General features: G+C 40.9%; 1 protein-coding gene across 10 annotated transcripts in view; it reads left to right on the top strand.

Moving 5' to 3' along the window:
- The window catches only part of Wdr59 (WD repeat domain 59), a 148078-nt gene that overhangs the window by 96588 nt on the left and 34136 nt on the right, over positions 1–17354 (top strand). For 9 of the 10 annotated variants that reach the window (XM_058575922.1, XM_058575925.1, XM_046434663.2 and 6 more), the window contains 6 exons: positions 1588–1625; positions 5988–6076; positions 9030–9146; positions 10868–10945; positions 13672–13828; positions 16708–16787. In XM_058575922.1, coding sequence (XP_058431905.1) covers positions 1588–1625; positions 5988–6076; positions 9030–9146; positions 10868–10945; positions 13672–13828; positions 16708–16787 — 559 coding nt within the window. The remainder of the gene's footprint in view (positions 1–1587; positions 1626–5987; positions 6077–9029; positions 9147–10867; positions 10946–13671; positions 13829–16707; positions 16788–17354) is intronic. The other variant, XM_046434664.2, reaches the window with a different exon arrangement.

The following is a 17354-nucleotide window of genomic DNA, read 5'->3' as shown; positions in this document are numbered from 1 at the left end:
CTTTTTTTTTTTTTTTTTGTAGTACTGGGGATTGAACCCAGGGGTACCCTACTACCAAGCTACATCCCCGGTTGTTTCTAATTTTTCTTTGAGGCAGGGTCTTGCTAAGTTGCCCGGGCTGGCCTGGAACTTGTGGTCCTCCTGCCTCAGCCTCCCCAGTTGCTAGGGTTACAGGCATGTGCCACCATGCCCAGCACCCCTCTGACTTCATAGTCAACTGTGCAGTTTCTCTCTGAGAATTCTCCTCTTGCAATCAGAGTAGTTCTTTTTTATTCAGTAAAAAACTCACAATGCAAAATTTATCATCTTGACTATTTTTGAATACACAGGTAATAGCACTATGTGTATTCACACTGTTGGTGCAGCAGGTCTCCAGAACTTCTTCCTCTTGCAAAACTGACAGTCTGTCTACATTAAACAATTCCCCATTCTGTTCTTCACCCAGCCCCTGGTAACAACTCTACTTTTGTGGGGTGGTTACCAGGGATTGAACTGCTTCCTGCCTCAGCTTCCCGAGCTGTTGGGATTACAGGCATGTGCCTCTGCACCTGGCACAACTCTACCTTTTGTTAAGCAAACTTTGACAGCTGTAATTACTTCATGTGAGCAGAATCATCCAGATTCATCTTTTTGTCGATGGCTTGTTTTACTTACATAATGTCTTTGAGGTTCATCTATTTTATGACATATGCCAGAATTTCCTTCATTTTTAAAGGTGAATAATATTCCATTGTATGGACATACCACATTTTGTCTATTCCTTTTGCCCCATGGCTATTAGGAACAACCAAATAAGGTTGTTTCTTTGTTGTTTTTTTTTTTAAGATTCTATTTTTTAAAAATTTTAATTTGTTATATGTGTCAGCAGAATGCATCACAATTTATATTACACATGTAGAGCACACTTTTTCATATCTCTGGTTGTAGACAAAGTAGAGGCACGCCATTTGTTTTTTCATTCGTGTACTTAGGGTAATGATGTCCATCTCATTCCACCAGGTTTTTTGTGCTTAAACACTGAGCAAAATCCCCAGGCCTTTTTATTTTTAGTTTTAAGCACTAAGTTGCTTAGGGCCTTGCTAAGTTGCTGAGCCTGGCTTTGAACTTGTGATCCTCCTGCTTCAGCCTCCCCAGCCACTGGGATTAAAGGTGTGCACCACCGTGCTGGGCACTCAGAGAAGTTTTATAATCCACCTTTGAAATGCTGTTGGGAAGGTTCTTGGATTACACTGCCCTGTCACACGTTGCCATGGCAGTAATGACCCCAGGAGGGGATTTTTTGGCTTCCTCTCCTGCCACATTGGGGCTACCTAGGCCATCCTGAGTCATGTGATCTTTTCTGTGGATTTAACTGTGTGATTTGAAATTCAAACTCAGCCTCCATTATAGTGGCTGAGAAAGTTCACCTACCTTCTACCTTGAGGGAAAACAGGTTTCTCTTTACATGTCTTTTTAAGGCCCTCTCAGCAGATCTAACTCCAGGTTTCTGGGAGAGTAAAGTGAAGAAAGTATGTGCAGAGAGTGAAAAGTACCAGGTCGCTGGGGGCATATGAATTGGGCATTTGACTTCCGATTTTTGTGTTTCAGAGACACAAGGAAACCCACTGTTGCACTCTCTGCTGTAGGTGAGTGTGTCATCCCTGGTGTGCCTTCATCCCAGTGCTTCCCACTCCTGGCCATTTCATTGCTCCTCGTGGTCTGACCACTCATGTCCTACGCCCTGCTGGGTAAAATTGCAAGTCCCATGTTGCAAGGTGCTTGCTTTGCTCACGTTGCTCCGAACCCTAACCCTAACCCTACCCTACCTTAGCCCTCCCCTCCCCCTCCCCCTCCCGCTCCCCCTCCCCTTCCCCTCCCCCCACCCTTGGGGCTTCAGTGATTGTCATCAAACATCCAGTCTCCTTTCATCTTTACCTCTATCCACTGCCTCCCCCACTGCCCTCATTCCTTTGTGATTATTTTGAGCAAGGCTTAGGTGTTGTGTCATTTCTTCAACACATATTATGTATTATAAAAGAAAATCCCTAAAAAAGAAAGTAATCACTGTACCATTAACATACCTAAAATATTAATAATGGCTCCTTAGTATCTTCAGATATCTAAGAAGTATTCAGATTTCCCCAGTGGTCTCTTTCTGAATTTCCCAGTAGTATCTGTGTCTCTCTTTTTTTTTAAAAACTGGTGCTGGGGATCAAACCCAGGGCTCTGTGCATGCTAAGCACACTGTGCTACTGACCTACACCCCTAGGCCCCCCCACCCCTGCTCTTGCTCTCACTCTTTTTTTTTTTTGATACTTTGGATTGAACTCAATGGCACTCTACCGCTGAGTCACATCCCCAATCCTTCTTATTTTGTATTTTGAGACAGAGTCTCGCTAATTTGCTTAGGGCCTTGCTAAATTGCTGAGGCTGGCCTTGAACTTTCAGTCCTCCTGTCTCAGCCTCCCAAGTTGCTGGATTACAGGTGTGTGCCCCTGTGCCCTGCCCATTTCTCTTTCTTAAAAAACAAACAAACAAAAACTGAGTCAGAATTAAAATAAAGTCTGAACTTCCAAGTAGTTGATACTTTTCTCATCTTTTTTAGTCTCCCTCTCCTGTTTGGGTTTGTTTGTTCTTTTCCTGCACAGTCTACTTATTTGAAGAAACCAGGTTGTCTTGTGCTTTCTCTACAATCTAGATTTACGCTGATTATGTCCCCACGGTATCATTTGACATGGATGAATTGAGTCTTTGAAATCACTTTCTGATCTACCTGTTTTCGTTGCTTAGTTGGAGCTATTTTTGGAACTCTCAGCTGTGCTGGGGGGAATATTCCCCCCACTTCCCAGAGAAGAATGTGGGTTTGAAACTGGCATAACTTACAGTGGTGAAGTCCAGTCATCAGTATTTTGGAACCCTTGATAAAATCATATATTTTCTATCTGTTAAATCCTGTTCCTTTGCATCTTCTTGATACACCTGAATACGCATTTGGTGTTTGTTCTAAAATGGTTACATGATTCTTCAGTCCTCTGTGCCCTCACATCCAAGTATTTACACTTTTACCACCCTGATTGTGCTTAAGCTGCTATCCAGCTGACCTGTGTTATGTACCATCTGTGGTATATACACATGCTATCACAGACACGGTCCCTAACCTCTTGGCGCCTATATTTGCATTACAGGCCTGGCCAAGGAGATGCTTAATAAATGGCGTTAGCCAGGAGTGGTGGTGCACGCCTGTAATCCCAACTACTGGGAAGGCTGAGGCAGAAGGATCTCAAGTTTGAGGCCAGCCTGGGCAACTTAAACCCTGTCCCAAAAATAAAGTAAAAAGGGCTGGGTGTAATCAGTGGTAGAGCATCCCTGGGTTCAATCCCTAGTACTGCAAAAAAAGAAGAGAAAAAACACTTTGCACAGATAGACACAGGAATCAAGCACCTGAGCTGTGTTAGGTGCTTAAGGCTCTGCGAATCTGATCACCGACTCTGGGCTCTTATCTGAGACAAAGGTTGGCTGCCAAAGACATACAACTGAATAAAAATACGAATGGTCTGTAAATGCTTAAGTCACATTCCCCTCACTTTGTTACTTACACCTACAGATTTCTAGATCGGTTTTAGAGAAACCCTAAGAAATGAGTCGTTTATTTCAGCCCCCTTGTTCTGATTGTTTTCTTTTTGTTCTAGGTTCCAAAAAATAGAGGTAGGAGATTCCTCTCCTTTTTTGTACCTCAATGAGGTTTCTCAGTGGTGCCAGAACTACGCTGGGAGAAAAAGCAAATGATAGGCTTGTGAATCCTTACAAGCTGCTCCATTTAACATTCCCCAAGAGGTGCAGGCTTGGCTAGCACCTGCTCCCCGGGGTCTGTGGTTCCTGTCTGTCAGTGTTGATGCCCTTTGGGGGGTCAGTAAGAGCATGTCTCTGTGTGCTCCAGTTAAACAGGAGGAATAGGTTCTACTGTTTTGGATCATGGTAGGGTGACTGTAGTTTACAACAGTTCCCTGCTCTGTGTGATCCTAATAAAGCAGGTTGGATTGGGGGTTCCCAGAACCCTTTGGAAGCCTTTGTGCTCTGACAGGACCCCACTGGGAAAGGCATATTCATTATGGTGTAAGTAATTGTCTAGAGGAAATGGAGCAAACTCTTCTTGCTGTTCTTCCTCTAGCTGTGCCCTTTCTTGCAAAGAAACTGAATCTCCTACATAATGTACCACATCTTCAGTGTTCTCCAGCTTTTATTCTTACCAACTTAGGGTGCCCTCTGTCTTGAGAGAAAACAAGACAAATTGGGGAGCAGGAGGACAAAAGGGGGTTGTGTAACAGAACCTAGTTAAAAAGGAGGAATGAGTTCTACTGTTTTGTATCATGGTAGGGAGACTGTAGTTTACAACCGTTTATTTGTGTTTTATAAAGAACTAGAACCAGAGGTATTTGAAAATCTCCATCACAAAGAAAAGAGAAATGATCAAGGAGAGGGAAATTTGATTGCCCTGATTTGATCATTATACATTGTATGGATATATCAAATTACCACATGTACCCCATAAATATGTATAGTTAAAAATAAATTAAGCTGGGTGAGGTATTGCACACCTGTAATCCTATCGACTGGGGAGGCTGAGGCAGGAGGATCACAAGTTCAAGATCAGTTTGGGGTGGGGGGCGGGGGTTGTGGCTCAGTGGTAGACTGCTCACCTAGCATGCTTGAGCCACTGAGTTCGATCCTAAGCACCACATAAATGTAAAATAAAGATATTGTGTCCACGTAAAACTAAAAAATAAATATCTTTTTAAAAAAAGTTTTTAAAAAAATACTGAAAGAAAGATCAGTCTCAGCAACTAAGTGAGACTCTGTCTCAAAAAAATAATACTGGTTAAAAAGGACTAGGGATAAAGCTTAGTGGTAAAGTTCCCCTGGGTTCAATCCCAGTACCCAAAAAATAAAGATTAAGAATTCCTTAGTGAAGCAAAAATAACAACAAAACAATGGGGGAGTGGGTGGTGCAGGGGAAGAAAAGAACAAACAAGACAAACGAACACTTTCCAGACCCACCACAAGGTATCAGTGGGCAAGGACAGGCTCTGGCCTTCACTCTGTCCTGTTAGGTTCTGGTGCTCGCTGCCTGGGCTTCTTGGATCAAGTCGTGCTCAAAGCCCTGCACCTATGGGGTCTCCTCAGGGAAAGGTGGCACCCGTGTCCTGTCAGCTGTGGTGTGGGCACGGATGAGAAGAGGCAGGAAGGAGGGCCAGCAGCATGGGGCTGGTTTGACTTGAAGAACTCGATTCATTTTATAGGACTTAGCTAGAAGTGTCACTGTGTCCCAGTTTGCCCTGTCTCAGCCCTGCCTGGCATCTCTTAGGACCTGTCTTAGGTTCTCTTTTGACACTGTTCTTGCCTCTCTGGATTGGCTCAGAGGGAAAGGGACTGAGTTTTCACACCATCCTGACCCCACAAGCCCAGTGCCAAATAGCCTCTCTAACTGCCGATGGAGAGATGAGAGTCCACGGGAGCACCGGACCTCTGAGGGCAGAGTCGGACCACTCTGGGGCTGACTCTTCAGCTGAGCTTTGGCTTGAGACTGTTTTTTAAGACTGTCCCTCAAAAACAACAACTATGACTATGGGTGGGACAGAGCCAACACAGAGCTGAGGCTGTCTGGTGTGCTGGGGACAAGGAGGGGTCAGGTACCAACCAATGCTAGGCTTAGCCAGTACTCAACTGCTGGTCCCCTAAGAAGCTAGATTTTCCTCCTTGCTTAGAGTAACCTGCGAATTTTTTCTGGAATTATTTCCTTGATTAAGTGACTCCGATCCTGTTTTTAGTATGCTAATTCACTCCCTTTTGGCTCCTTTTTATCTGTAACGGTGGAGCTGGTGTAGTCTAGGAATTGGAAGGATTTTTGTGTTCATTGACCAGAGCTCATTGTCCCCCTCCCCTGGATCGGCTTCATTCTGCTTCAGAAAGCAGTGAGGGCAGCAGCTTTCTTCTCCTGGTTTTCTTTGCAGCTGGTGCTTCCCAGGTCAAATGGAATAAAAAAAATGCAAACTGCCTTGCCACCAGCCATGACGGTGATGTACGGATATGGGATAAGCGGGTGAGTAACCTTTTACCCCGTCGTTGGTCTTTAGTCTCTCCCAGAGAGTGTGGAGAGGATGTTATGAGTCCAGGGCTTGTCTTAGCAGTCTGGGGGTCTCTGTGGCATGACACATTGTCATTTTAAACTCATAGTACCAGATAGCATTTGCTTCTCAATTAAACTGATGTTGAAAGAAGGTTGGGGAGTGGGGATTACGAACAGAGGTTAAGACAATGAACTTGGCTGACCTATGTTAGAGCCTATTGTGCGGCTCCTCATTAGGACATTAGGCAAGTCACCACAACCTCACTAAGTGTCTTTATCTTCCAAGTAAAGATAATAGTTGGTGTATCATTGAGGTCAAGCCCTGGGGACCCAACATTGTTCTTACTTCTGCTATCAGTAGGCTTCGGATCCATGCCCGTTTGCCAAGTGGAAACCATTAACTCCAGGGTGTAGACCATCTGAATACTTCAGTATAGGTCACTGAGGCAGGGAACTTTATACTCAAATACCATGCCCCTAGAAGCCTAGATAGCTCACCAGTCTCAAAATAACCTTCAGGTTGATCACATATTCCCACTGCCATGAACTCTGCGCATGCACCAATAGGGCCCTGGGTGTAATTGGAAGTCAGTGGAAAGTTTCCTATGTTGGCATTGTTGAGAATATGATATGGGAAAGGGCTCCCCCACATCTTATGCCAGATAGATTATAGAGGGGTCAGCTTTTTAAGACCTGGGATGTAAGCACCATCTCCTGCTTTGTGAATCTTGAGGCTAGGGATCCTCAGGAATTTGTGTGGAGGGCTTTTCATTGATGTCCCAAACAGGTGCTGACTGTAAAGTCTCAGCATCACTTCTGGCCACACAGGGTACATTTGGAAGAGAAGAGGAAGTGAAGCTGAGACTGTGTATGGCAGATCCTTCCTGTCTATTGGATTAGGCTCCAGGACCTGCTGCCTGAAGCCCCTGCCTTAGCCAGCTCTTAGGAAAGAAGGTGATTATATAGGGCTTGCACAGGGCATCTTCAGTGTGGTAGTTTCTTTCTTCTGTTTGTGTAGGTTGGTAAGGTCCACTTTCCCCTTTGTTTCTTTCCTTTCCTTTTCTTTTTTTGTTTTTTTAAATTTTTTTAGTTGTAGTCAGACATAATACCTTTGTTTTATTTTTTATCTTTTTTTAATGTGGTGCTGAGGATCAAACCCAGCACCTCACAGGTGCTAGGCGAGTGCTCTACCGCTGAGCCACAACCCCAGCCCCCACTTTGTTTCTTAAATTGGTGATTGGTTTTATTCAGTTTGTCATTTGTCAGAAATGATCTATATAGAATACATCTGGTTAACCCGCAGTGCTTTATATTTGCCTTAGGTTGGTTCCAGAGCCATAGACAAATGTAAGCAATTTTGCATTTCACCCTGAACTCTGGCAGTATGTTTTCCTTATCTTAAAATAATAGCCTGTTAGTATTTCTTTCTAGTTTCCTAATTGGTCCACTAATGTCACCAACTTCTCTCTGCCTTTTTATCTATTTTGTTGAAAGGATTTTAGTTTGCTTTTATTTTCCTGTTGATACTAAGAACTTCTTGCTCAGGTGAGTTTTAAACTTGTGATTGTATTTTCACTTCTCTGGCACTTTCTAGTGTCAAAGCAGCACTGATGACAGCCACCATCAGAGGCCTAAAAAGTGACATTGGATTTCCACCCAGGCTCACATGTGACTAATAGCACTAATGTTTAGTAAGCATTTCTTGGGCATCAGCATTGTTCTAAGAGAGTCACGTGTGTGGATTAAGTTCTCTTTGTAATTAGATTTTCCAATAGGGACTGTTTTGATCCTTGTTCACAGAAGGATAAACTGAGGCACCGTTTGTTGCTAGGACTTGAACTTAGTTTGCACCTGGACTCTGTACTCTTAACTTACAGACTGATGCCTGTTATAGAAGTGATATATGTTCCTTGTAGGGGAAATAAAAAGAAAAAAAAAATCATTCATACTCTTACTGTCCCAATACAAATGCTAATAGTTTGGTTTTTTTTCCTATACGTTTTTAAAAACATAGTTTATCATATTGTGTATATAGTTGTGTGTACTTTTTTCACTTAACATTATAACTGATGCATTTTCTCCATATTATAAGCTCTAAGTATCTTTAGCAGCTATATCGTAGCCTATCACAAAGCTATAGTATAATTGATTTAATTAATTATTTCTCACTTACGATGTTTAGGTGGTTTCTGGTGTTCTAGTGTTCTAAATAATACCAATATTATTATTATTTTATTAAGATGAACATCTTTAGATGTAAAGGTTTTTGTGAATTGGGATTATTCACCTAAGAAAGGAAAAATTTAAGTCTCAGGATAAATTTGCTGAATTTTTTTCCAAAAAATATTATACTATTTTATACATTCATCAGTGGTGATAGATGCAGCCTCAATGGCATTGAATATTATTTAAAAACATCTTCTAATTTAATAGTTTAAAAAATCTTGCTTTAATGTACATTTCTGAGGTTTCTTTCTGAGTTGGTTCATTTATTATGCTGATCAATGTTTTTTCTGTGTGTATTCATTCTGTTTGAGATCTTAGTACCTGATGATTTCACCCTCATGGTTGAAGTTGGGTCTCTTTCATGCCACAGCCCCTCTTGGTCGGTGACTGTGAGGAAGGGGAGTAGGAGTAGGCAGATTCCACTGTCCTGGGTAAAGAACACCTACTACCTGTATTTTTCTTAAAAATCATGTCTCAGGCTGGATCATAGAATTAGGCTGGCAGCATGTGAAGGACAGCCAGATAAGTCCTTTATTTTCTTTGATTTGTTTTGCTTGAATGAAAGAAAATGGAGTTTCCAAGGGGCAGAGACAGTATCTGGCAGTATTTTTTACCCCACTCAGCAACCAAAACACTGTCACATGGTAGACACTCAATGAGTTCTTCCTAAACTGACAAACTCAGTGCCAATCTGTTGCAGAAACCCAGTACAGCAGTAGAATATCTAGCAGCCCACCTCTCCAAAATCCACGGCCTGGACTGGCATCCAGACAGTGAGCACATTCTCGCTACCTCCAGTCAAGACAACTCTGTCAAGGTGAGTGCGTTACTGGGGGGTGGTTGGAGGAGCTGTGTTTGGGAGGTGTCACAGATGTGTGACAGCATTCCGGAGGAAAAGCTATAGGTATGCTAGAGCATTCTCTGTGTGCTTCATGGTGCAAGTACCTCTTGAAGAGCCACTCAAGTAAACCGGATTGTAACAACCTGCAGGAGTGATGCTGTGGCATCTGCCTGAGATGCCTCTGAGAATTTGTTCAGAAGATTTTCTTTTCCTCTGTGAAAGTAAGTTAGAGATCAGAGCATTTAGAAAGTGAAAGAAGTTTACTTGCGAAGAAGTCAGATATACATAGATCTAAGTAAAGGAGAAAAGCCCGCAAAATTGTTAAGGTTGCCAAGTTTACGATCAGTCTGTTCAGCGTGGAAACATAGCAGTTTTCTCCTCTGATTATCAAATCTGCAAAAGTGATGACATTTCAGACATCAGCATTGCAAAAGTCAGAGATGGAGTTGTTTCGCTAGGTATTCTCTAACTTACAGGAAATGCTCAAGGTTTTACACATTTCAATGACCCAGTTATGATTTATGTCAGAGCACAGTGTTTCTTATTTTCCTTTCCCTGCTATGGCATGTGCTGTGTACCCTTAATCAGAAAGTGGCAGGCCAGGGATTTAACCAACCAAGTTAGTTTAGCAATTGCTTGATTCAGCATCTTTAATTTAATGCTCTGTTCACACAGCTATGCACAGTGTCTTTCAGTATGGTTAGCAAAACTGGAGTAATGCATAAGGCTTAAAAGTTAATTTCTGGGGCTGGGGTGTGGCCCAGAGGTGGAGCTCTTGCCTAGCATGCATGAGGCACCAGTTCAATCCTCAGCACCACATAAAAATAAAATAAACATATTGTGTCCATCTATAACTAAAAAACGTTCTGTATTAAAGTTTATAATTCCCCTGGAGTTCTAATAGTTTTTTTTTGTTTGTTTGTTTGTTTTCCTGCTACTGGGGATTGAGCCCAGGGATTTGTGTCTGCTAGGCAGGCACTCTCTACCACTGAGCTACAGCCCTAGGCTTTTTATATTTTTTATTTTTGTGACAAGGTCTCTCCAAGTTGCCCAGGCTTGTCTTATACTTGTGAGCCTCCTGCCTCAGCCTCCCCAGTAGCTGAAATTGCAGGTGTTGTGTCCCTGCATCTGGCTGTAATTTATTCTCATATGCCAGAAGTTGCTTGTTTGGTTTTGTTTGTTTGTTGTATTGGGGGTTTTGTCCCTCATCCCCATCAGCTTATCTCCCAAGTTCAGGAACCAGAAACCATCCAATTCTAAATTTGAAAAAGGGATTAAGAACATCTGTTCTACAGTTGTTATAAAGATTAAATGGGATCAAAAACTTAAAAGTTTTAAATATATATCTGAAATGCTATAAGTAGGGCATTTCAGCTATTATTATTAAATTACTTACATTGTATAAAAGCAATATAGGATCAAAATCTGTCACTCTAACCTTTCAGCTACAAAGGTCATTTAATAGGCAGATTGCCTGACAATGATCTGCCCCGACTGGTGGTCCTGGTGAAGTCCAGAAATTCTTCTGTAATGTTTATAAATGTAAAAGGGAGATTCTTCATGTCTCTCACAGCAGCATATTTATGGGGGAGGAACTAAAAATACACTATTGAGATGTTTCTTTGGAGGATAAAAAGCAATGAGTTTGGAGTTTTTAAAATGGCATTTATTTCATAAATTATCTTTTTTTCTTCTAGTTCTGGGATTACCGCCAACCTCGGAAATACCTCAATATTCTCCCTTGCCAGGTGCCTGTCTGGAAAGCCAGATACACAGTGAGTGAGATACCCTTCCTCTGGCTGGGGAACTTCCTGTTGGAGTTCTATACACAAGGGGCCAAGGGACATTTTCTCTTTGTTTTCTTCATGAGGCACTTTTCTCTTCTGTCTTGGTTTAGGGCACAGTAAATATAGTAATGATGGCATAAATGCTATTAACTTCTTAAAATTTACTCTTGGAATGTTGGATAGGTTCTGTGTTAGAATTGCTGACCACCTAGCTCAACGGAGAAGTTGGGTGGTGTGAATGTGTTCACTAGGGAGGGCCATGGGGAAGACGGAGGAGAGGGTTGAGGAGCTGGAAGCCAGTGAACTATGAAGGAAGGAGCTCTGACTTTAGATTCAGAAGACCTAGGTTGAGGCCCAGCTCTGCCATTTAATGTTTGTGTGAGCCTTGGACCAGCCAGTTGATTTTGAGTGGAAATTTTATACTCTGTAGAATCTGAAGAATGATTTTTACTATGTCTTCCTTTTTTATTATACTGAAATTCACCATTTTAAGATTCCTTAGAAAGGTGGGTATGGAACCACCATTTAACCCAGCTATCCTACTCCTACATGGGTTGGAGCCTTCCATCACATAATGTATTTTATTTAGGAAGAATCCCACCTTTAGAAGCTGAGACATACTATAGAGACAAAGCCACATCAATATTTATAGCAGCACAATTCACAATAACTAAACTGTGGAACCAACTTAGATGCCCTTCAGTAGAGGAATGGATAAAGAAAATGTGAGATATATATATATATATATATATATATATATATATATATATATATATATATATATATATATATATACACACACACACACACATACACACACACACACACACAATGGAATACTATTCAGCATTAAAAGAGAATAAAATCATGGCATTTGCAGGCAAATGGATAGAGTTGGAGAATATAATACTAAGTGAAGTTTGCCAATCCCAAAAAACCAAATGCTGAATGTTTTCTCTGATATAAGGAGGCTGATTCATAATGGGGTTTGGAGGGGGAGCATGGGAGGATTAGACGAACTCTAGATAAGGCAAAGAGGTAGGAGGGAAGGGAGGGGGACATGGGGGTAAAAAAGATGGTGGAATGAGATGGACATCATTACTCTAAGTACATGTATGAAGACACGAATGGTGTGAATATACTTTGTATACAACCAGAGATATGAAAAATTATGCGCTATATGTGTAATATGAATTGTAATGCATACTGGAGTCATATATAACAGATTAGAATTTTAAAAAATAAGTCATAAGCAGTAAAATAGTCAGTGAGGGGCAAAATGAAAAGGTCCTGTGTCTGACCATGTCAGGAGGTGTAAGGCATAGTGTGTGGGTCTGTTTTTGAGCTTGTCAGTACCTGTCATAAAAATTTTCGGTCTGTAACCTTTTCCCCATCAAATATTTTAGCATTATCCTTACTTTGCAATATCATGTTTAATCAAGGTTGACTGGATTTCCCACAATCATTATAATTAAATTCTTTCTGCAATGTGAACGCAGGCTAGATTCTGAAATGACTTCATAAATGTAGCCACTGTATTAAGTCAATGGTATTTCAGGGAAAGTATAATTTAGAACTAATGTTGTTCAAATTATAACAATAAATTTTGTTCTCTGTCAAAATGTCATTTCTAATGTTCAGGGTACTTGTTGTGTCTAGTAGCACCCCTGTGCTGTATCTTGTTGATTTATTTTCTGACATTTTTCTTACAAGATAACTCTTCCTAAGTTTTCACCTTAAAAGAAAAATTTACCATTTTAAAGTGGATAATTTGGTGACATTTAGTATGTTCACAATCTACCTTCCTTTTGAGATAATGTATGTGAATATGCTTAATAATCATGAAATACTATATGTAAAGATGGTAGGCTATTACCAACTCACCAACCACTTTTCAGTGGCCACATTGATAGCCACTGATGGGAGTTAATATATTTCCTTTAATGTCATAGGGGTGAGTAAAGCTGTCTTTATTCATTAGGCTGTCACTGTGGGGCATTGGGGAGTAGTGAAGATAATTGGGTCTTAAGTTGTTTTTGCATCTGGGAACATTTGTTAAGAAATCAGACACTGTTCTTATGAGCTGATACACTGCTCTGGATTAGTGTTTGCTTTTAAAAATAAACAGAATAAGTCCAGGTGTGTTACCAGGAGAGGAAATGAAGATAAATGAATGTGCCCTTATTATTCCTTGACTAACACAATCTAGTTACCAACCAGATGGGCCTCTTAGGTCCCTAGCAGATTGAGTGTTGCTAGGTAAAGCACATCAGTCTTGAGGTTACTGAGTTTAATTTTCAGTAGTTGTAGTACTGGGGCAGTGGAAGGTGATGCTTCTTGTGAATGGTGTGCTTCTGGCCTTTCCACACAGCCGGAATGATTGCTACTCCATGGCTTTTCCCAGGCAGACTCATGTGCTTATTTTTGAGAGGGAACTCATGGAGGGTAACTTGGCTTTGACACAGTACTTAGAGCATTGCTTGTTGTAGAATTTTGAAAGTTCTCCAAAAGTTTCCAAAGTTCTCTCTTATTTTTCACTTGCTGTGGTCTCTTCCATAAGCAGAGCGAAGGCTAGGTGTGACGGTCATTCCCCTACATGGGTTGGAGCCTTCCATCATGTAATGTATTTTATTTAGGAAGAATCCCACCTTTAGAAGCTGAGACTTGGCTGATTGTCCCTGGAATAATTACCACTTTTCCCTTTCTTGCCGTAGCCTTTCAGCAATGGATTAGTGACTGTGATGGTTCCCCAGTTGCGGAGGGAAAATAGTCTGCTCCTGTGGAATGTCTTTGATTTGAACACTCCCGTCCACACCTTTGTGGGACACGATGACGTGGTGCTGGAGTTCCAGTGGAGGAGACAGAAGGAAGGTGGGTGGGAAAGAAGACTGTTGTTTGGCCTTCCAGAATATTTATTTATTTATAGTTGTTGATTGACCTTTATTTATTTACTTATATGTGGTGCTGAGAATTGAACCCAGTGTCTCACATGCTAGGCAAGCACTCTACCAACTGAGCCATGACCCCAGCCCCCCAATATTTTTTTAGAGAGACTCTTCATCATCCTCTTAACTTTCTTATTCTTTTCTCCAAAATCTCTGTTGCTTCCAGAAACAACATGCTTCCTGATCTTTACCCCACCAATTGTGTGCATGGCTTTTGGCTTTTGACTTAAATCTCTTGCATTTTGCCATAGGAAATAGATGATGTAATCACCCTATAATCTGTCAGGAAGGGTTGACTGTAGTTTTGGATTCAAATAAATAGTTTTGTTTTTTTTTTTTTTTAAATATTTATTTATTTTTTTAGTTTTCAGTGGACACAACATCTTTGTTTGTATGTGGTGCTGAGGATCGAACCCGGGACGCACGCATGCCAGGCGAGCGTGCTACCGCTTGAGCCACATCCCCAGCCCAAGGATTCAAATAAATAGTTTTTAACAACCCATTTTTAGTTATCTATGTCATCTTTAAGTGGTGGGAACTTTCTAACTATTACTGAAATTTTCGTTTTAAATTATAGGGTTTTTTTAAAGTTCGTTTTTATTGTGAAATCTAGAAAATTACATTGAACATGAACAATTTAATAGTTATGAAGTGAAAACCCATGTAAATTCCATCACAGTCAAGAAAGAACATTGCCAGGATCCCAGAGTCTTCCTGATCACGTTCCTCTCATCTTGACATTTAGGATAGCAATTTCTATTTTTTCCTTTATGGTTTTACCACCTATTTATGAATTCCTAAGAATAGTTTAGGTTTGCCTCTTTTTGAACCTTTTCTAAATTTATTATCCTTTAATGTGTTTTTATATTTACTTCCTTCCCAATCTAATATTGCTCTGATTTATTTCTACTGCTCTGTCTTCTTAGTCAGTTTTTATTGAATCACCTCATGCTTTGATTTTGATTTTCTCCGAGAGGAAGGATCTCTCAAAGAGGTAGGAAGGGCTGGGGTTGTGGCTTAGCGGGCTTGCCTAGCACGTGCAAGGCCCTGGGTTTGATCCTCAGCACCACATAAAAATGAATAAATAAAACAAAGGTATAAAAAAAATTATCTCCTCCCTTCAAAAAAAAAAAGAGGTAGGAAGAGAATCAGATGTTGTGGCCAAGGGCAAAGGATGCATCCTGGAGGAAGTGGTAGGCATTGACTGTGGGTATTGCTGAAGGGTCAAAATGCAGAGTAGGAGAAAAGCATTTTATAGTTCAATGAAAAGGAAATCACGTGATCATTAAGAGGGGAATGCCAAAGCAGTTTGAGTCCGGGAGCCAGATCTTGAGGTGCCATAAACAGGCAGCAGGAACCAGTTTTGCTACCTTCAAAGGCAAAGAGTGAAATGAGCCTGCTGGTGGAGCCTCCTGCCTCTCTCTTTGAAGTCAGGGAGAAGATGAGAGAAAGGAAGTCAGTGAGCTAGCAGGGCCTTTTGGCAACGGGGTGGGAATGGGGTAGAAGGTACAGATAGAAGAGCTGGGTTTACAGAGCACTTCCGCTTATCTTTTCCTTAGTCAGGAGCATGCAGAGAGGCCAGTTGTAGGGTCAGAAAATTGATGACCATCAGCATGAGACTAGATGGTGGAACTCCACAGAAGTTCAGAATAGTTGCTGTCTTGTTAGATGTGCCTAGGGGAATGAGTTTTGGTTGAAGGGAGTGGCACAGAAAAGGAACTTAACAAGGAAGAGAACTGAGCCATGTTTTTTTGCTCACCCACCCTATTACCTTGGACATACCGTGCTTCAGTTTCTCCATCCATAAAGTGAGAGAACTAGATGAAATTATTTCTGGATTCTTTGCTGTCTTTAGTTAGCCATGGAGGAGATTCTAAATGCTGCATAATTACCCTGAGTGTTCTGATCTTTCAAAAAGGACCCTGAACCTTTTTGGAATAATTTCTTTTGGACCAGACTTGATATGTGAAAATCTGATTCAGTCAATTAAGAAAATTAAAAATTGATTATTCATTTTTTAAAGAGATGTGTCACTTTACCAAAAAATTATTTTGAATAGTAAGATGTTATCATGTATTTAAAACAATCAATTTTTACAAAAACTTTATTCACCCCCAGCTCCCAAGGGGCCTATAATATAAAAGGAAGAATACTTGCAGAGGTGAAAGTTTAGTGTGACATTAAATCTCAGCATCATCTCCAACTGCTAATTTGCCAGTTATTATTTCACTTCATTTAAGTGTCTGCTGAAATGGGACTTCCTTAGGGAGGCCTCTCTAAAAATAACTCTCTCTCTGTCCTCTTATCCTGTGTTTTTTTTTTTTTTTATGCAGTTAGCACTACCATTTTATTACATATTTATTTACTTTTTCCACGGTTGGAATGTGAGATCTCTAATGATAGAGTTTATTTTACTCATGCTATTGTTCTGCTGCCTAAACAGTGCCTGGTGTAGAGGAAATATGTAGTAAATATTTATTTGTATTATATACCTATGAATGAATTTCATTCTATTGTGACCTATAAGAAAACAGATGTCAAATTCAGAAGTATTTTTAGGATTCTTTTTTTTTGGGGGGGGGGTATCAGGGATTGAACCCAGAGGTGCTTAACCACTGAGCCACATCCCCAGCCCTTTTTATTTTTTAATTTTGATACAGGGTCTCACTAAGTTACTTAGGGCCTTGCTAAGTTGCTAAGGCTAGTTTTAAACTTGTGATCCTTTTGCCTCAGCCTCCCAAGTCACTGGGATTATAAACATGTGTCACCATGCCTAGTTTATGATTTTTATTTGGTGATTTCTAGGTTCCAAGGACTACCAACTGGTTACATGGTCCCGGGATCAGACTTTGAGAATGTGGCGAGTGGATTACCAGATGCAAAGGGTATGTATTCAGTGCTTTTGTGGAGGTGTATAGCTGGATAAACTAGAAAGTTAACAACAGCAGAAACTTCCAGTATTTGTGAAGGTAGAGGATACATGATATACACCTCACACACATGACTGGTTGGCTGGCTGAATGGTTTATACATGCCATACTGGCTTTGAGATCTTTTTTTTTTTTTTTTAATAGAGAGAGAGAGAGAATTTTAATATTTATTTTTTAGTTTTTCGGCAGACACAACATTTGTTTGTATGTGGTGCTGAGGATCAAACCCGGGCCGCACGCATGCCAGGCGAGCGCGCTACCGCTTGAGCCACATCCCCAGCCCCGGCTTTGAGATCTTTAAGAACTAAAGTGTTTAGCACTTTGAGGCTGAAGAGCCTGTCAACATTTTTTTCCTCTTGTCCTAGTACAAGATAGGATGGGTACACACTGAGTAAGTGGCCATTGGCTTCATTTCGTTGTCTTTAATGGGCTAAGAAGCCTACCCTTGTTCTCTGTGGACATTCAGAGTCCTTTCTTCCATCAACACAACCTTTTCTATGAAGCTATTTCCAAATGTGATAT

This window comes from Marmota monax, unplaced genomic scaffold (assembly GCF_021218885.2).
Source record: "Marmota monax isolate L192 unplaced genomic scaffold, Marmota_monax_Labrador192_F-V1.1 WCK01_AAM20220418_F8-fsc00024, whole genome shotgun sequence".
Lineage (NCBI taxonomy): Eukaryota > Metazoa > Chordata > Mammalia > Rodentia > Sciuridae > Marmota > Marmota monax.
Note: the sequence above shows the minus strand (reverse complement) of the source record. Positions and strands in the feature narration are given on the sequence as shown.